The 20,699-nt window shown below is 35.2% G+C and overlaps 2 protein-coding genes across 2 annotated transcripts; both read left to right on the top strand.

The window, feature by feature from the left end:
• Positions 1-5,264: 5,264 nt before the first annotated feature.
• LOC131580920 (keratin, type I cytoskeletal 9-like) lies at positions 5,265-17,230 on the top strand. The gene is made up of 17 exons (XM_058842689.1): positions 5,265-5,300; positions 6,300-6,338; positions 7,023-7,061; positions 7,310-7,348; positions 7,618-7,656; positions 7,922-7,960; positions 8,651-8,680; positions 10,121-10,162; positions 10,693-10,731; positions 11,445-11,483; positions 11,772-11,810; positions 12,181-12,210; positions 12,571-12,609; positions 14,024-14,059; positions 14,749-14,778; positions 15,707-15,742; positions 16,198-17,230. The coding sequence occupies exons 1-17, from the start codon at positions 5,274-5,276 to the stop codon at positions 16,342-16,344; spliced, it is 729 nt and encodes a 242-aa protein (XP_058698672.1). The 5' UTR covers positions 5,265-5,273; the 3' UTR covers positions 16,345-17,230.
• Positions 16,977-20,681, top strand: LOC131581021 (keratin, type II cytoskeletal 1-like). Its single transcript, XM_058842860.1, has 7 exons — positions 16,977-16,988; positions 17,314-17,352; positions 17,782-17,820; positions 19,028-19,066; positions 19,614-19,652; positions 19,906-19,935; positions 20,309-20,681. Exons 1-7 carry the CDS (start codon positions 16,977-16,979, stop codon positions 20,405-20,407), a joined length of 297 nt encoding a protein of 98 aa, XP_058698843.1. The 3' UTR covers positions 20,408-20,681.
• Positions 20,682-20,699: the final 18 nt, after the last annotated feature.

The following is a 20,699-nucleotide window of genomic DNA, read 5'->3' as shown; positions in this document are numbered from 1 at the left end:
GAAGTATATACAATTAAATGAAAGAATGAGTTCCACTTAGCTGCATAATTACCATTTGACCACTAATTTTCTGTAACTATGCTTGGTGATCCACGTGCTCTGTCATTTGACTATTATGTGCCATTTATTGATTGTTTTCAAAAACCAGTCAATATATCTTGTAGTAACCCCAGTACTTAGTTGCATCCAGCTTTGTTTCCTTGTCCTTCTCACTGATGCAATAAAATACTGTGACTAAAAATATCAAAATATGATAAATATTTCAAAATATAATCTCTTAAATAAGCATTTAAACTGTCCTTTCCCCTAAAGAGAATCATTGAAATTTCAGTGTCAGTTGCACTGGATCAACTTTTCTCTTAGGCAATTACTCTGGACTAGGAAAAAGGCCAAGAAATGTGCTTATGTGGGCATTATAGACTAGCTTTACCAAGCTTCTGGCTTTTAAAGCCACCCTGGATTTCAAAGTAGCCTGTCTTCTACCAGGATACATACTTCTGAATATTTTATTGAAGCTGTATGTAACTAAACCCACTTGAATGCTGTAGTATTTTTTTAGTTTTGGATTTCAACAAGAAGCATTTAGTGAATTATTCTTTCTGTAAAAACCCCCAAGCTATTTAAACAAACTAATTGTATAGAGAAATTACTGCTTTCTGAACTTAACTTCATTAACTTAAAATATAGCAACAGCTATTTTGGTCAGGTACAATACTACCTCTTTAATCTAATTGAGGCTAAGCAGTAATCATGGCCTACATGCTTTAAAACATAAACTAGCCTATTAAAATAAATAATACTGAAACTTCATTAAGGAAAAAACTTTTTATTTGTTGCATGATTATATAAAAAATCCATTTATAAGTAAAAAGGTGGAGATTTTTATGCAAGTTTTTTCATTCTAATAAACAATTTTCTTTGCATGCTTTCATTGTTGCAAAAAATGTTTTCAACAGAAATCTAGCACAGCTTGATTGAGAGTGTATTTAGTTGCTATCAACAAAAATTTTCAACATGAAGAAAATAAGACGTCAAAATTGGACAGATTAGAAAAGCAGTTCTCAATGCAGATGTGTCAACTTTGATAGACAAGAGACTTATTTTCCAATTTGCAATCTTATCAACTAATCAAATTAATTTCTGATAAATTATGTAGGCTTGATCTTTGCTTTTGTGGTCTTATTTTAATTTTCTGTCCAGGGCCTCCTACACATGGTAGCTACAGTGCTAACAGTAGCATGTAAACAGATTGGCCATGATAGGTTACATTCTAATAACAATAGAAAAGCAAAGTATAGGTAGTTGTATATGTCTAAATAAACTAAATAAATCTTACATAAAAGAGAGAGTCATCTGCTTCCTAGGGAAATGGTCACAGCACCAGTCTGACAGTTCAATAAGCATTTGGAAAATGCTCTCAGGCACATGGTGTGACTCTTGGGAATGTCCTGCACAGGATGAGGGGTTTGACCTGATTATCTTTTGGGGTCCCTCCCAATTCAGTTTGTTCTGTGATTCTGTGATTCCTTGAAGGTACTTCAGCAGAGGAGAAAAATTTTTGCAAAAAGCTTTCTTTTAGATTTAAAAGGTGGGAGTTACACAAAGTCTCTTCAAACTTGGAGAATATTATGAACTAGGAGTCAGAGGTGTACATATTTAAACCATCTGGTTTCAAAGGAGAAAATGGGTTTACTTATGTGTGTCCCCAAATTCCTCACACTGCAATTATTCTGCTTTTTCTCCAAGCTTCATTTAAAGACAAGATCTTAGTCTACAAGTAGTCTCAGAGGAAGCAGTCTAACCATAGAATAATACTTCCCCTGCTTTGTATATAACAGAGAAATGACAGTTACAGTGAATGTTAGGAACTGGTAAATAGTCTTCTCCTTTAAGCAGTGAGCTGAAAAATATGCTCTCCTAAATACTCTTTACACTTTAGAAGTCCCGTATTCTGGCAGTTTTTAAAAAGACCATAAAGGTCATGGTCATCTATGAAAATACAAAGTCTGCAAGGTATGATATATGATTCTGCAACTAGAAAGAGTAAAACTAAATGTTAGTGCTATTCAGATCTTTTAACCTGAACAGGAAATAACAGAACATGCTACAGGTTTCCTTATCCCTAAAAAAAGTATGAAACCAGCATTCTCTTTTAATGTTTGCTGTAAACTTTTCTTTGAAAGAATAATAGAATATTATATATTGAATATTTTATATAGAATAATAAGAATAAAGAAATTCACAGTGGACTCATTTATGTAAAAGTCTGTTTGCAAGAAAATAGCTAGTCTGTGTTTTCATTTCAGGGAGCCCCAGGTTCTTCATACAGCACATATTCTGGTAACCAGGTAAACATTCAGATAAAATGCCCTATTCAGCAACTCCATCTAAAACCTTCCCTGACTGAGTAGCCAGATATCAACCAGTAACCCATTCTGTCTTCTGCACAGGGAGGGCCTTTCTTCTATCCTGGAGGATCCTATGGACAGGTAGTAGTTCTTCCTCCCTCAACAGGATAATACAGACTCCCATCCTCCTGGTTCCATTACCCACCATTGTGGGTGCTGTGACATATTAAAATAAGGATTGACTGCTATCCCTTAGAGCAGAAAAATTAAATTAACTCTGATGTAGCCTGGTGGTGTGAAGCTCAACAGAGAACAGTACAAAATGGTCTCTGCAGTTTCTTTGCAGTATTCAAGTTTTAGGAGACTAAGAAAATTGCTGCCAGAAGATTTCTTCCACTTTAAAAACAGTAGTCTGGAGTTTTACTTAGGCACATAAAAAAAAGCTCTAAACTAGGAGAAAGGGTAAAGTGAGAACCAGATGTGCAGGTGTTTAAACTCTCATCTGCAAGCAAATAGCTGGCCTGTGTTTTTCTTTCAGGGTGGCCCAGGTTCTTCCCACAGTTCTTACTCTGGTAACCAGGTAAATATTCAGGTCACTGTGCCTGCACAGGAGCAGCCTAAAAGTGTTCTTGTAGAGAACATTCAACTACAAAACAGTAAATTTCTATGTTTTCTCTGCAGGGAGGGTCTTCCTTCTATCCTGGTGGATCTTATGGACAGGTAGGGTTTTTTTGTTGTTTGTAAATAATAACAGACTTCTTTAATCTTCATTCCTATATTCCCCATGTAGTGGCTGCTGTGAAATATATAACACACAAGAGTTGAGTCTATCATAACACCTAATTATTGTATCAGCTGTCTGTACCTTACAACATGAAATCTGTCAGATAAAAGGAATAAATTATGCTTACAACTTCCATGGAATGACCTTTCATCTAACTAAAAAATTAGTGATAAAAAGTCCCTTTTTGTTTAGCAGTATTAGCCTAAAGTGAGATTTGGTTACATTGGTATTTACACCACCCTGTTTGCAAGAAAATAGCTAGTCTGTGTTTTCATTTCAGGGAGCCCCAGGTTCTTCATACAGCACATATTCTGGTAACCAGGTAAACATTCAGATAAAATGCCCTTCAGCAACTCCATCTAAAACCTTCCCTGAGAGAGTAGCCAGATATCAACCAGTAACCCATTCTGTCTTCTGCACAGGGAGGGCCTTTCTTCTATCCTGGAGGATCCTATGGACAGGTAGTAGTTCTTCCTCCCTCAACAGGATAATACAGACTCCCATCCCTCTGGTCAACAATGGTCTTGAGTTTTACTTAGGCACATAAAAATTAGCTCTAAATTGGGAGAAAGGGTGAACTGAGAACTTGATGTGTAGGTATTTAAACTCTCATCTGCAAGCAAATAGCTGGCCTGTGTTTTTCTTTCAGGGTGGCCCAGGTTCTTCCCACAGTTCTTACTCTGGTAACCAGGTAAATATTCAGGTCACTGTGCCTGCACAGGAGCAGCCTAAAAGTGTTCTTTGAGAGAACATTCAACTACAAAACAGTAAATTTCTATGTTTTCTCTGCAGGGAGGGCCTTCCTTCTATCCTGGTGGATCTTATGGACAGGTAGGTGTTTTTTCTTGATTGTAGATAATAACAGACTTCTTTTATTTTCACACCTATTCTGACCTTGAAAGATGGAAAACACTTTTTTGGGAGAATCAAATTAATCAGCTTTTTTTTTTATTTTCTGTGCAGGGAGGGTCTTCTACTTATGATGGCAGCAGTGAATCCTATGGTCAGGTAAATACTCTTTTTTTACCCTTTGTGTAGATGTTGCTGAAGGCCAATACCCTGGGTGAAGTAAATATACAGCTATATCTGTATTTTGTCTCTCACTATATTCTAATGAAAGTGATCTTTTCTTTGACGAATGAGTAAATTTGTATATACTTTTAACTAGGTAGCCTGAAAGTTTATAGAGAAGTACAAAGTAGGGTGCCTCCAACCTTTAAGGCTTATTCTCAACAATGCTAGCTTTGAATTACAAGATGAAGATCTCTCCAAAAGTGGAATTAAAATTTAAGTTAAAAAACATGTAACATTAGTATTTTACAGAGACATAACTCTGAGTTGCTTAACAGATCTGATAACTAAGTAAATAATATTTTTTAAATCTGCCAGAAGATCCCCACAGTAAGTATATATATATTAAAAAAATAGCCTTTTTACAATATGAAAATTATTTCTGTTTTCTGAACAGGGTGGATCTTCTGCATATAGTGGTTCTGAGACTTATGGCCAGGTAAATGTTATTTTCTCCTACATCAAAAGCTTAAGCTTGCTGTGTTGGTAATTATGTGTACTGGGTTCAATGTTTCAGTTATTTTTATGGTATTTTTCAGGACAATGAAAATGCCATTTTAACTTTTGTTTCTCTTTACCTTTGTAAAAACTCAAAACGTTTCCATAATTTACAGAACATGAGGCACTATGTATGCTGTTTTTAACTATGCCTTGTGATTACTCAATGCTTTAAGTACTTTATGGTGCATGTGTTAGTTCATTCAGAAGGAAAATATTTTGTGCATCTACTTTACACACCTTACTTATGGAGAAGCTGTTGAAAGTTTAAATAATGGGATTTTTGAATATAAAGAACAATAACTTTGCAAATAAATTTAATGTAAAGATTTTTCGTTATAAAAATGCATGTTTGCAAGGAGGGTTTTTTCCAGCTTCTTCTGCTTAAGCAACAGGTAAAGTTACATATTTTGTCTTTTCTTGCATATTTCTTAGTTTAGGTAAAATTGGAGATTTTAAGCATTTAGTTACTTTTATTCTTCTATTTTATATTCCCCACAATTAAGAACATGTAAGAGTCCTTTTTACATTAAAATCTATGTTTTCTCACTATTTTACAGGATTCACCTTCCATGGGAGCCAGTGAAACTGAATATAGTGTAAGCATTTCTTCTCAACAATATCAATATCATAATTCACTACCTTTTAAAGTATCTAGGTGCCTACACAGACCTTCACCTTGTCTGATGTCATGTGATTGTGCTATACATGATAAGGACTTCACAAATTAAAATTGCAGTTACAACACTTCTGACTTCTAACAATCAAACATTTTTTGAATTGGTTGTTACAAGCAGCAATTACAAAGAAAGCTCTTCTTATTTCACAGTTTCCATCAAAACTCAGTATTAGTACATGACGATTTCCCTCTTTCCATCCGCAATTCACACTACATTTCATTTTTTTCCCCAATGCCAGACATAAAATATTCAAATTCCTTCATCTGTAATTTGCATAGGAATGGTCTGGTTTCATGAAGTGTGGTGAAAAATGTCTGCTTTTCCAAAGAAGATGCCTTTTCTCCTGACTAAAATATATTTCCTTAAATTCTGCTGAAGATGTTTATGACAGTTGACAATTCCAGTGTTTTCCAGGGTCCTTTTTAGTAGGAAATTGCTCTCCACAAGTAATTTTAAATTCAGCTGTGCATTTTAGTCACAAGTATACTTTGTCAATAACTTCAGTGCTGTCTTTATACCAAATCTTCTTATGTATATTCAAGAAAGCTAAAGTATGACACTACAGAGGGCCCAAAAACCCCTCTGAAAGAAACCAAGGTGTAACAACATATGTGTACTACATCTTGGTCTTAAAAACCAAGAAAGCTTTTAAAAGGCTGATGTTTTCCCCTGAATCATTCTGAAGGAAATAAAATAGAGATGTGACCTCATTCTTTTATTTCACTATATCAGGATTCAGCTTTCAAAATAAAGAAATGCCATTCTCCAGAAACGAACAGAGAGAATTTGAAGACTTCTTATCCTACAGTCTTTATCTTCAGCCTTCCCACAAACAGTACCTTCCTTTGCTTCCCACCTTTGCTTAGAAAGGAATAGTAATATTTGCCATGGCAATAATAAGATTCTGATGTTTTTTAGGATTCCTCCTCACCGTCTGGTAGCCGCCAGAGTGAACGGGTAAGCAATCCTTCCTTTCTGGTTGCCAGGTGCCAGCCCCAGTGCTTGGCAACAGCAGCACCTAATTACATCTCCTGTGGAAACCCTGAGGCAGTTCCAGTGTGAGACAGAAAACCCTCAAGAACAGCGGGAATGAGGATATGGCTAAAGAGTTAAAGTACTGCTAGAAACCCCAGCTGAGGTGTGCTCTTGAATCTCAAACTCACATCACAAATGTGATAGCACCATTTACTTGTTCAGGACCTTGCTCTTTTTAAATCATTGCTTGACTGCAAAGAGCTTCAATACCATGATTCGTCCAGCACTTAGAATAAGTGCAACCCTTTGCTTTGTTGTGCTGTAAGACTTACTTATGAAGGCTTCCATTTTCCTATAATTTTTACATGGCACCTGCTGTGTTTATTCTAATGACACAGACTGAGAAATTATTTTGTTAGAGATAGAATTCTTTCAGCTGTTGTGTCCTAGAGAATATCTACCACCAAAAGAGCAATTATCAATAGTCATGAAAGGGTGTGTGCTGTTTCATACAGAAAGACGGCAGATTTTTTTTGTTTTTCTTGAACAATCCATGACAGAAAATTAAGGAATGTGGAGAAGGAAAGAGGAGTGTTTTTCTTCCACTCTGATCTTTCCAGTTTTTGGGGTTTGGTTTTTTCATTTAATTTCAATACATTTTTCCAGGATTTTTATTCCCCAGGAGGCAGCCAGTCAGGTGGACATGTAAGCATCTATTTTATTTATTATTTGAAGTTCCCTTCAAAAATGGCTGTACTATTTAAAAATTATCCCAGTGAGTAAATGACACCAAATTGTTTATTTCTTGGAATTTGTCATGACATCTGGTATCATGTCTTGTGAAATCTAATTGCAAACTGTTTGAATTTAAAAATTAAAAATTTAATGTGTATAACAGTCTTGTTCTCCAGAAGCCATTTCAAACAAAAATAAATTGGGTCTTCTTTTTCCAGGGGTCATCTTCTCAAAGTGGTAGCTACTCCAGTGGACAGGTAAATACTAAATCTTCGAATTTTTGACCTCAAGTGTCTGCCACACAAAATTTGGAGGCCTCATATGGTACTACAGCAATTTTTAAACCATGAACGAGGTTGATTCATTCTTCCTTACATATCTCCACATAAAAGCCCAGATGCAAGTGGAGTAGTCAAACATACATATAATGTATTAACTGATGTTTTAACACCAGGAAAAATTAAAGTAATAAATATTTGGCATTAATTATGTTAAACATGAAGTAAGTGATTTTTATATTTTTCAGGACTCAGCCTCATCTGGAAGCAGCCAGTATGGGGGGCAGGTGGGAAATTTTTCTTCTTTGTTGTTATTGTGATGTGTTTTTCCCTCAGTGTACATATTTCAAGAAAATATTAGTAAATTGGCAATACCTAAGCTTCCAGACTACTCTGTGATTTATTTTATCCTCATTAAAATTACTGCAGATAAAATTGCTTTCTCAACTAAATAGATCTCTTCAAACATAGTTAAAAGAGTAAAAGACAATATGTTGTATTTAAATTCACATGTCAAAGAAAAATTTTTAAATGTGAATGTAACATTTACAGGGTTCACCTTCCTCAGGAGGCAGCCAGTCTGGTGGACAGGTACAAATTTCTTTCTCCACAGTCTTCAGCTGGGCTTGTGTCAGGCACTCAAATTTACTTCTTTCATCATTCCTTCACAACAACTATTTTCCTTCACCACTGTCCTTTGTGCCCAAAGCCTCAGCAGTGCATTGGTTCCTTTTGCCATGCTATTTGGACATCTTGCAAGCCAGAGTAGCCAGTAATAACTGTTTGACATGTGTATTGTAGCTTCTGTACTTGCTTTGGTGCTAAACAAATTTCATGCATATTGATCATGGAAAGTGAGACACTGAATGAACTCCTGGCCACCAACAGTTAGTTTTATCAGAGGTGAAATCATCTGCTTTCCGTATCATCTGTAGCATGAAAAAGTACTGCATGTACTCCTGGTGCTCTGGCCTGTTTAGGAAAAAAAAGTCTTTCTCTGGTGCCACTCAGAATTTTTACTCATCCTTTTGATGGGTAATGTTTTTAAGGTAAAAATTGTAGGTAAGAAAATTTGAGGACAAAATAATTAGCATTTTGTTGCCCCATCAGAGTGCAGAAATAGTTGCATAAGATGAAATAGACTCAGTTCTAGAAATTGGGCTGTTAAAGTGTAGCTTTATGGTTTGCATGCCTGGGATGGTAGAATTAATTTGAGTTGTAACTAAAATCCATTTCAGTCCTGTGTTCTTGATATCTTAAATACTTTCTGCATTTTTACAGGGTGGATGTGATTGTTCTGGGGGAAGTTCTGTAAGTGCTACTTGTTCATTATACATTTTCTTTCACTAAACAATTTAACTGGAAAATTATGTGAAATCCTATTTATTTCCAACTTACTTATTTGAATGTACTCTTAATTTGACATTCATTGTTCCTTTGGTGACTTAGGTGGTTCTGATATGGTAGGAGCTATTTCTCAATATGCCAAGATTCAGTGTTACAGAATCATTGAATCATTTAGGTTGGAAAATGCCTCGAGTCCAACCATTAACTCAGCACTGCCAAGGTCACCACTAAACCATGCCCCCAAGTGCCACATGTACATGCCTTATAAACATCTCTGGTGGTGGTGATTCAGCCCCTTCCCCAGCAACCCCAGTGCTTGATAATCCTTTCAGCGAAGAAATTCTTTACTAAAATACAATCTAAGTCTCCCCTGGAGAAGGTTGAGGCACTTTCCTCTTGTTCTATTGTTTGTTACTTGAAAGAGAGGACCAACCCCCACCTGGCTACAGCCTCCTTTGGGAGTTGTAGAGGGTGATAAGGTTCCCCAAGCCTCTTTTTGTCCAGGCTAAACAACTCCAGCACATTCAGCTGCTCCTCACAAAGTTTGTGCTACAGACCCTTTCCCAGCCCTGTTGCCATTTTTGGACACAATCCCACACCTCAATGTCCACCTTGTAGTGAGGGACCCAAAAGTGAACACAGGACTCAAGGTGGCAGCCTCATTAGTCCCCCCTCAGTATAGGGGGACAATCACTTCCCTAGTGCTGCTTGCTGGCCACATTATTTCTGATAAAAGACAGGAAGCCCCAGAGTTGGCCATGAGTTGCATTTCTGAGCAGTGATGTCAGTTGCCATACAGTATTTACAGAGATGTGTATCTCTTCTCAAAAAAAACCCAAAAAGATTGCATTAAATACCAGAATCAATTGACAAAAGATCTATCATGAAAGACAGCTAAAATAATATCCAGTCAACAAAATTGCCAATCATAAAAATTTGTATAAAAAAACAATGTTTACAAAATTTAAAACAAACAAAACCAAAAACTGCATGACTGCTCACTTGCGCTTTTAAGTCCATATGAAATTACTTAAAGACTATGAAATAGTCTTTATAATAAGTAATAGGGTAATCCCAGTTTTCCAAAACAAATCATATGTGGTCAATCAACATGTAGCATGTAAAGGACATTCCTGCACCTTGGGTAATACTCTTATTTCCTAGGCAATGAATTATAGGTAGATACAATATGATACTTCATGATTTATGGTTTTCTGAATCAAAAAAGAGGTTTTTTCTCTCTTGACAAATTGATAAAAGTAAGTGAATGTAAGTGTAAGTAATTTCAGGCTGTGATAGTCTTCCTTTGAAATGCCATGGAATAAATATTCTAAGGTTTTGTTACATTTATAGTTTATGATCAAAGACAAAAGCTAATTTTTCTTTTCTTTTTTTCCTTTATAGGGTGGATCCCCTACTTTAGTCAGAAGTGATTCCTCTGTAAATGTAAGCAATGTCCATCAGCTTTTAAGTTTTTTTTTAAAAATCTTTGTTTGTTTTATCAATATAATGGCTAGAGAGAATAAAAAGAGTTAGTACCTAATAGAAGTCATATGCTTGTGAAAATAATCTACTTTGGTTACAATTTAAAATACACACAGGCCATTCCTTTTAATTGTAACAAAAAAATGCACACAGGGCATTCATGCAGCACTCCCAGTTTCTCTTTCCATTTGAAATAGTTTTCATTCAAAGAGAAGTCTTACAATGAAAAATATTGCCACAAACACAGGCAGATAACAGTATAAATATTTACTTTGGGACTCAATTCCATTGGCATCCTTGGAATTATGCAAAAATATCCCCAAAGGACATGGATTTATGTGATAGTATACCTCTTAGATAATATACTGCAAGAAAATTCAGTATTAGTATTTATGTACTACTGTCTTTCAAGAAGTTTTGCTTTAAAAGAACAAAAGTTTTGTTTCTTTTAGAGCAAAATAATTAGTGGTTTTGTTTGCTTTTTTCCCCAGGACTCGTCTTCCTCTGGAGGCAGCCAGTACAACAGCCAAGTAAGCATTCATTCCAAAAGGAGAGCCAGTTCTGAAAATGATTGTAAATCCATTCACTCAAATTCAGTTTTTATATGGGAACTGGGTAAAAAGAGCAAAAGCTCAGTGAATTAAATTCATCATTGAGTTAGATATGGACTAAAAATTATAACAATGGGGTTTCTAGGAAATACTGACCTTGCTTTGGAAAATTTTCAAAATGAAGCTCACAAAAAAAAATGTATGAGAAAAGAATAAATCAAATTGCATAATTTTAAATTTCCATTGGACCTAATTCGATTGTGAAGAAAAACAAATCCAATCTCCCCTCTTTAAAAAGATCCCTTGTTGTATGAGGTTTCAGTAACTTTTCTTAGTTTGGTTTTCAGAGTCCTGTTAGATAGCCCATATTTTACCCCTAAGTCTGGCCCAGCATTCAGTTTTCCAAATAAAAAAATGCCACTCTACAGAAATGAGCAGAGGAAGAACTGGAAAAAGTGCCACTTTAACCTTCCCAACATGTCACACAAACAAATCACCATGTCTTTGTCTCCCACCCTTGCTAAGGATCTCAGGTATTTTCCTAACTTATTTTGCTCAAATTCTAGTTATTAAAGCATTCCAAAGTCCTGCTCACCTGTCTTCACTCTTACCTTGCTCTCTTGCTCCTGTTGTCCTGGCAGAATCATGTTTTGATTTAAGGAAGTCCCACTCACATCTGGTATTCTTTACAGGATTCATATTCCTCTGGAGCTAGCCAGTATGGAGGACATGTAAGCTTTTCCTTTTAATATTTAATATTATATTTTATAAATATTTGACTCATATTAAGGATCTCAGTTTAAAATTTCAAGAAAATTGACAGTGGTCTGTATTCTGTAGCAATATTGTGAATTCAAGGAAGACAAAAAAAACAGAGTTTATTCTGGGATAATTACACACAACACTCAAATAACAAAGTATAGATGTCTTTGCCACTTCTTTCCATTAATTAGTTAATTAGTTAGTTTCTGTTAATTAATTAGATGTTCAGAAATAACTAATTATCATTTCTTTCCCAGGAGTCATCTTCTTATGGAGGCAGCCAGTATGGTGGACAAGTAAGCATTAATAGTCCCCATTTTTGTAGTTTATTTACTGTCCACCTAACTGACTGTATCTTAGCTTTAATTTAATCTAAAATATTTTCAGTAAATCTTTTCTGAAGTATTTTGATGCTACGGTAATTAAAAAAAAAAACAAACAAGTTCAAATGAAGATCATTATCTAAGACTAAGATAAAACAGAATGTGAAATAAATGGTTGACTCAAATGAATCCTGAACTTTGCAGGTCTAGATATCATGTCACTCTGAAGTAAATCAGTACTTTACAAAGCTAACAAGAATCTTTAAATCCTCACAAAATGATTCTATGAGTCTATGAAATAAGTGTAAAAAGGTTTCAGTCTCCATTTTTTGTTTATTTTCAGGGTTCAGGAGGCAGCCAATATGGTGGACAGGTGAATATTCTTCCCTTGTAGTGTTTACTATTTTATCAGAGAGATTTGGTAGTTCTCTGGTTAAAAGAACATTTTAAGGAGGTTGGGGTTTGTTTTGGGGTTTCTGTCCATTTTTTATCAAATTTGTTGCTAAGTATATAATGGTTATAAATGTATGTGATACCAAGCTACAGAAGAGTTTTTAAGATGGAATTTCTGATGCATCATGGCAAATGCAGATGAGCCTCACCCCTTTTGGCACAGTCTTGTTCAGTCCACCCAGAGTTCTGCAGTGAAGGAAACTGGGCACTCCATATGGAGCATGGTTTAAGGGAGTACTATGACATAGATATAGAGATAATTTAATTCTTTTTTGTTCAGGGTTCACCTTCTGCAGGAGGCAGCCAGTATGGAGGACAGGTGAGAATCTATTCCTGTGTAGCTCTTATTCTAACACACAGTTTCTACATCAAAACTTGCTACTTTTATATTAACTGAAAAAATGTTTTGTGAAAACTCTGTTTATCTGATAACAGATAGGTAACTAAAGATATATGATCTGAAGCAATACAAAAACTATGGCTTCTTTTTTATTAAATGCAGTTCTGGCTTTGTTCTACTCTCCAACCTGCCCTGCTGCTGTCAAGGTTTCTTAGCTCTAGTAATTAGGAGTGGCTGGAAACAGATTCATCCCTCCTCTACCTCATTTCCTTCAGCAAAATGCAGTATCAGAAATGATATCTGAAAAGCAGCATAGTTTAAATAGGAAGAGGGGAGAAGGTGAGGAGTTACTAAGACTCTTCATGCCCCTGCGAAATGACAGATGACAAAATTCCTAGTGCTGCCAGGAGGCATAGCCTCTAATATGGAGTGCCACATAAAGCAATAGGCTGTGTTTATTTTTGTTGTGCAACAGAGGAAAAATATAGAGATTCTTTAAAAAGCACTTAAAGAAGCTTTTTGATTTGAGAAATAATTGGCACCTTTGCTACAGGGTCCATCTTTGCCAGGCAGCAGCCATTATGGAGGACAGGTGAGAATTGTTTTTCTGGTTTCCGGTTGTTTTTTTCCATTGTTCACCTTTTTTTTTTGTTTGTTTTTGGTGAAAAACAGAACATTTTTTAAAGTGTCTTACAACTAAACAGTGTTTAGGCAGAATAGACAAATGTCTGACTTTCTGCTGTGCCAGCCCACTCACACAAGCAAAGCATAGAAGGCTGTTGTGAGCACACAGTCCAGGGCAGTGGCACTACTCACACCTGCCTGAAGCTGACTTTGACTCAAACTTAATTATTCTGTTTAAACAGCAGCTGCTGTAAAGGCCAGTGGATTTCAGTATGGTTATAAAGCAAATGTTCATGTCCCTGTGGCACTTAAATCCATGGAAAACAAAAGTGTGTTTTTCTGTGGCAGGTCGTAAGTTAAAGAATGTGCAACAAATATAAATACTTCTTCATTTCTTTAGGGTATAGCTTCTTCAGGAAGCAGCCAGTATAGTGGACAGGTAAAACTTCTATTTTCATGGTATTTGCAGTTTGGGTACACAGTTCCTCAGGAAAACAGACCGGTATTTTTTGCAAAAACGGAACATTCTAAGATAAAACAGCTTTAAGCAAAACTGAAGGAGGATTGCTAAGTATGATTCTGTCTGGTATTTCAGAGCAAATGATGCAGGGGCCTGTGACACTGCATGGAAATGTTTCTTCAACATACCATGGTTTAAAAGGCCAATTTTTTGTGTTATATTTAAATGGAAGCAATTTGAAGGCCACAGAGAACAAGTGAGAATGTTACTCAGTAATACAGAAGTAATTAAGTTTCTCATTTCTTCCAGGGCTTTTCCTCAGGAGTCAGAGAGTCTGGTGGACAGGTATGCCTTTCTTTCTCTGCACTGCTCAGTTCTGCTAGTGTCATATACTCACAAATTGCTTTGTATAGCTTTCCTTCACAAGAACTGTTTGCCTTTACATATTTCATCCAGATTGAAAGTGGAGGTATTGAATAGTGAACCTCTGGCCACCTCTTACTGTTATCAAAGTAAAAGTTACCTAATAGGCCTCCAGTGGAAGTCTATATGTATCCATAGGATCATGGAGTTCCCTAAGTTGGAAGAATCCTCAAGTCCAACTCCTGGCCCTGTGCAGGACACCCCATGGATGACACCCCATGTGCCTGAGAGCATTGACCAAATGCTTCTTGAATTCTGACAGGCTCGAAGCTCTGGTCTCCTCAAGGGAAATACATGAGATCTGTATTACTATTTTAAATTTTTTACTTATCTTTTTGTGAGTACTGTAAATAACTTTTGTGAGTTACTGTAAATATTAAATGAGAAGTTAAAAGATTCTATTTAAAAATTTGATCAGTAAGTGCACAGCTAGCCTAAAAGGGCAGGGGAGAGACAAAGAAACTACCTTTTTAAATGGAGCTTGGTAAGTTGATGAGCAATGTTTTATAGTCCATTTTCTTAGAGTAGCAGAATGTGAGTTTGATTTACTAATTCAGAGGCCTATTCCAATCACAGACCCAGGAAAGTAAGTTTGGTTGTGTTTTGTACAGGGTGGGTGTGTGTGCCCCGGTGGAGGTTCAGTAAGTATTTTTTGTCTTTATGTATTTTTCATAGTATGTACACATACTGGAAAATTCCCAAGGAATGACATTTCTTGAAATGATTTTGTCAGTGAAGTTCTATGTATGATGAAAGCTTTTTCCACATTATGCCAAAGTGAGCAATTTTGAACTTGCTAAAGGCAGAAATATTAAGTGACTTGCAACCATAGTATTGCATTCAAAACTAGCTACTCACTTTGTAAAAGAGAGGTCAGGGACTTTTCTAAGAATCTGTTTCCCAAATATCTCATAGTGTACCTGTTGGGTTTTGAACTTTGCTCTTATGATAGTTATTAACAGTATGATTGAACAAGTGAAACTTCGATTAAAATCTTGGCTCCAAATTCTTTCAGAATGGAGCAGCGAGACACATTTGGAAAAGTTAAAGCTATTTCCATTTTTTTATCTAATTAGTATATTTCCTATTTCTTTGCAAATTCCTGAAAAAAAAAGAAAAAACCACTAACATACAAAATGCTACCCCCCCCCCATCCCCATTTTGCTGAGATTAAGTGAATTTACTCCTTAAGGAGGGTTCAGTTATCTGTTTTTTTCACAGTCAAAATTGCTTGGATCACTACTTCTCTTTATTGGTCTGTGTAATCAAGCAAAATGCCATGCCCAAGTATATAATCCATGTCATATATGCCAATTCTGAGAATCAAAAGTGTTGAAAACAACATCTAAATTAGAATTTATATAAATAGAATAATAATAGTAATAATAATAATAATAATAATAATAATAAAAACATTATACATATCTATTACTTGACATATAAATCAAGATGAATCAGAAAAAAAGTAAGCAGTATAAATTTCTTGATCATTGCAATAGGTCAGTGTGTTCTCTTTCTGTGACACTGCAGTTAATACAGAGTAAATATTGGTGTTTCTGTTGAATGCAGGGCTCTTTCTCAGGAAGCAACTACCATGGTGGACAGGTAGGCAGTTTGTCTCTGACATTTACACAGATTGGTTCCTCAGGAATAAACATGCCTCAGTTGCCAGAAGCCATTAAATATTGAGTTCAGTTTAGTCACAGAGATAGGTAAAATAATTCCAGAGAGTGCACAGGGCTTTTATTCAATCACTCTTGACATTTCAGTTATACCTTTCTATAGACAAGAGACAAGGTTTTACTTTCTAGTTATAGAAGTTTTCTTACCTTAAAAAATTACTGAAGAATCATTCACAGGATTCCTCTCACTGCATAAACCATCCATATGATATGTGGATAATTAATCATTTGCCACTGCATTAGTAACTGTATAAAGTTCTTCCAGTTAATAACGCAGTTATGTGTATTGTCTATATTAGGTTCAGGATTTTTTTGCCATTTAAAATTTTTGATGCTATTAAAAAAATTATTTACAAAATTTTTGCATTCTTTTTACAGGGTTCATATCCTGGAAGCAATCAGTATGGTGGACAGGCAAGTATATTTTCTTTGTTTTCAAGATCTTCTTTCTACTTGCAATTTATTATACAAGAAATATCATGCAGTACATATACTGACAGATTTCTAGGGTCATTTTACTCCTAATAAATATTTGAAAACAGGACTGTCAGTAGCTGGAGTCTATTTGAAATGGAGTAGCATGAACAAATTTCCACATAAAGAAATTCTGTAGATCATAATTCAAGTTGTTTTGCCTCAGAATGCCTCTTATCTCAAATTATTTAAAATTTTAATTTACATGAATTTTCATATTTACATTAAATACTTGGAAAATTTGGTACAGAATAAACCAATAGATACTGCTTTAAAGGATATAAATTCTTGTCTCTTACACACAATAACACTACTTTCCTCTTCAGTTTCAACTCAAGACCCTTCTTGTTAAGTGTGTACCTTATGCAGACTGTTTGTCACTGATTCAGAAATGTTACTAGTGCAAACAGCTGACAGATTAAATGGATGACTAACTCATATGATGGAGCTTCTTTTTTATAAGTATTACTGTGTTTGCAATGTCTCACTCTGCCATACTAAAAAAATAATTTCTTTTTACTCCACTGGTGAGCATTGGAGTTCAGTATCACTCTATAAAAAGATAATCTCATGTAGAATGGAGAGGATTCTCAACAGCTGCAAATCAATTTTTTTTTCCCCAAACTACCTATTTGGTAATACTAGCAATGTTTTTACAATAATACACATGATGCTCTCTGAACATGTTTGACATAGTAGAAAATCACAAATAAAGTAGATTGTTTTTTTTCTTCTTGAATAAAGCCATATGTAAGACACTTTTAATCCATTTCTTTATGTAAAAGAACAACCTCAGCAGGTGTTTTGTGACTGTTTTCCCAATTTACAACTTTCAGCTGTTGAAGAACTTAGAGGCATTGAAGTCAGAAGTCTTTCACTGCATCTTTTTAGATTAATATACTTTCCAGATTATGACTGAGATCTGTCAAAAGTTCTGTGATGTTTCATTCTGCACAGAAAAACAAAAAGTAACTGATGTTAATTTTCTGTGGTTTGTTTTGTTTTGTTTTTTTTTAATAGGGATTTTATCCCTCAGGAAGCAGGCAATATGGTGGGCAGGTGAGTATTCTCTTTCCATCCCAGCACTTCTAACTCCTTCCTAACATACTTTCTAGATCAGGTCAGTTACTTGATGCTGATAGATATATTAATTTGGCAATTTTATTAAGTTTAAACAGTGGCGGTAATATGAATTGAAGTTGTTTCAGTAAGGTGAATAACACTTGGTTACAATGAGTTACTGCTCTGTGTAAAATATTCCTTTGAACATAGTACAGTTGCCAGGCTATATTTCATGACACTGCTTGCTTGATTCAAATTGCCACTGTTGTGGTGTGGAGTACAGAGTGTAAATTTTAGGTACCCCATTTACCTTATTTGTTCAAAGAACACTCAAATAAGCTTGTCCTAAGTACTGCAGAAATTATCTCAAGACAGAAATAGAAGAGTTTTCATTCAATTAAGACAAATTTGATTGACTTCTTACAGGGCTCATATCCTTCTGGAGGCAAGCAATATGGTAAACCAGTAAGTACAAAACATTCGAATTTACATTTCTCTTTTCTTACACACCTGTTAAAAAAAACACTATATCAAGTTAGTTATGGACTAGACAGTTTTCTGAGAATTACCTTAATGTGCAAAGAGTGTCACAGGATTTACTTATCTCTGATACTCTCAACAAATGCAAACACAATATTTATTTTCTCACAGTTTTGAAACAGCATTTTACTATGCAGCTGAACTTCTAGTAATCATAGAAGGACTTTGTTAGATTTTTGTGTATGTGTGTATGTAAGGAACTTCTGAACAGCTATTTCTGTTTAAATTCATAGTAATCACACACTTTGTGGTCAGAGCTCACTTTTTCATTGATTATGTATGCATTTCTCTTAAGTATTTCTGTCTTGCTCAGAAGAAATCTCTTTTTCTTTTCAAAGGCAATGATAGTTGCCATCGAACTATGCATATATTCAACTTCTACCACTTCAGACTACTCTTTTTACTATGTAATTTGGACCTTGCTCTTGCCATTCAATACCAGTTGATACAAATGTTTTAGCTTATCTCTTGCAGAAAAGATGTACTTGTTATGAAACAGTGGCTATAAATGTTACATTTTCTAATACATAAATCCTAAAGGCGAGACATTTTCTATACCTATTTGATGGCATTTCTTAAAGACCTAATGTTTGCAACATTAACAAACCTCAGATTAGGATGATAAACTAAAATCCTGTTGGCAATGCCATTCAAATAAACAGAGCCACTTCACCAGAAAACTGATTAAGATGCTTTCAGAACATCTAATTTTTTTGTACCCACTCTTATTTTCAACTACCTTTCTTACTAGCTTTCTTTAAGCAGGGGTTGTAAAGGCATCTTATCATTTACCTTTTTTTGTTGGAGGTGTCTCTTTTTTCCCCAAAAATAACCATAGACTAATACCAGGAGAATGATTGTTTAAGTGGACCTTATTACTTTTCTCATTCCATACATTAAACACAAGTATAAAACTTTTTTCTTGAGACTTTTGTATTAAATTGTCCAATACAACATTTGAAAGAACACTCAGAAAGATGTTAAATATTTGAATTTCAGATAAGGTTTTCCTTGTGATTTTTGGATGACTGGATAGAAAACAGTGTTCATTCTTCTGTGGTCTTTAATTCCAGATAGCAAAAATATTTAAGTACAAATAGATTTAGAGTCAAAAACAGGTATCTTTTTTCAGGGTTCCTCTTCCTCAGGAGGCAGTCAACAAGGAAAGCCAGTAAGGATATTCTTCTTTCAGTATTCCTCAACCAAATTAGAAATGGGGATGTTGGGTTTTAAGACAGGTAACAACAATAAAGGTGACATTTTAAATTATGTTGCAATGGTAATGTATGAGAAAAAATACCAATAAAAATTGGAGTATTTTGTTCAAACCTGCACCTTAGGATGAGGCAGCATTTATTCCTCCCATAGCAAAGTTTTTACCTACTCTGTTTCTTACTCATAGGAACATGCTTGGGTCATTCTAGTAGGAATGATGTATTTAAATATCAGGGTAGTTGTTTCAGTTTCCAACTCTGTAGCTCAGACAAGACACATTGCTTTGACACATTCCTCTGAAACTCTTCATGTAATAAAAAGAACATAGCTGTGTTTATTTGAGACCATTCAATTAAAAAGCGGGGGGAGAGTGCAGTGAAAATGGTAAAATCAAGATCAGACTGGCTAATATCCAGGGCATTTTCAGAACTGCTGTGTGCTCTTTGGATGCTGTTCACTGCAGCCTTGTATGACAAAATTAAGTGGTTCATATTACTTCACAGGGCGGCTCTAGCTCAGGAAGCACTTACTCTGGGAAACCGGTAAGAACACTTTCATCACAGCACTTTAATCTTCTTTTCTTAGTAAACAAAGAACCTGGGTGGTGGGCAGAGAAATTCTGGGATGATTTGGTCTGAAGAAAGCATTCTGTATTAATATTAGTTCAACCTTCCTCTTGAACAATTTAAAACCATGCTGTGGGTTAAGCTATTAAAATCTCATTGATCACAGGAAAAACTGTGTTCAAAACCATTGGCTAGAAACACCTCTATAAATTTGTTTGTTTGTTTTCAGCACTCCCCTTACTCAGGCGGCAGTCAAGTGGTAAGAACTTTTCCTCTTTGTAGTTTCTACTGGTTTCTTCCTTCTAAATCTCACAGAAAACTGAAATCCGTCAAATTTCCTACATCTGAATAAATGTTTGAGAACACATGTGCAACATAATAAATGAAATAGTCTTAAGAAAAATGAAAAGAAGTGGGACCACACAGGTGCTTTATACTTTTGACCATGACAATCACTGAAAAACATGTGTTGATATGAATGTGGAGCATGATCTTTTGACATCAGAAATGTCTACATAATAGATGGGGCTAATAGAAAAAGATTTCTGTGAAAATTTCTACACTTTTATAACAGCAATGAAGAGAACTATTTAGAAAGGGGTTTATCAAATATCTCTCTTATTTTTTTATAGAGCTCTGCTGGGAAACACTCCACTCCCCAACTCCTGATGATATTCAGCGTTTTGAGTGCCTTTGCTCTCTCTGCTGCTGTATCAAAATGGTCTATATGAACTTCTGAAGTGTTACTTGACATCCCAAACACAGATTACATTCTGTATTATTAGATTACTTAATGTAAAGAAAAAAATACCATTAAGTCAAATTGGCAGATGCTACTTGGCTGTTATGTTTCATGTCTAGCTGGTATGTCATGCCCCTCATTAGTTTACCTCTGGTTTTAGTCATTAGTAGATACCATTAGTTGTGTCAGTGTTTTACGCATCATTTTAAGAGAGCACATTATACCCTACCTATATGATTTATTTTTATTTCCAATAGTGAATGCGATGAACACCTAACTGA

Source organism: Poecile atricapillus, chromosome 7, assembly GCF_030490865.1.
Source record: "Poecile atricapillus isolate bPoeAtr1 chromosome 7, bPoeAtr1.hap1, whole genome shotgun sequence".
NCBI classification, from domain to species: domain Eukaryota; kingdom Metazoa; phylum Chordata; class Aves; order Passeriformes; family Paridae; genus Poecile; species Poecile atricapillus.
The sequence above is the reverse complement of the archived record's forward strand: the minus strand, read 5'-3'. Positions and strand labels throughout refer to the sequence as shown.

Bases quoted from the DNA above. Each gene is read 5' to 3' on its own strand.
- LOC131580920 (XM_058842689.1), top strand. From the start codon at position 5,274: ATGGGAGCCAGTGAAACTGAATATAGT. The intron at 11,811-12,180 runs GTAAGCATTAAT...GTTTATTTTCAG, and splicing joins GCAGCCAGTATGGTGGACAA to GGTTCAGGAGGCAGCCAATA. The intron at 14,779-15,706 runs GTAAGTATTTTT...TGTTGAATGCAG, and splicing joins TGTGCCCCGGTGGAGGTTCA to GGCTCTTTCTCAGGAAGCAA.
- LOC131581021 (XM_058842860.1), top strand. The intron at 17,821-19,027 runs GTAAGTACAAAA...ATCTTTTTTCAG, and splicing joins GCAAGCAATATGGTAAACCA to GGTTCCTCTTCCTCAGGAGG. The intron at 19,653-19,905 runs GTAAGAACACTT...GTTTGTTTTCAG, and splicing joins GCACTTACTCTGGGAAACCG to CACTCCCCTTACTCAGGCGG.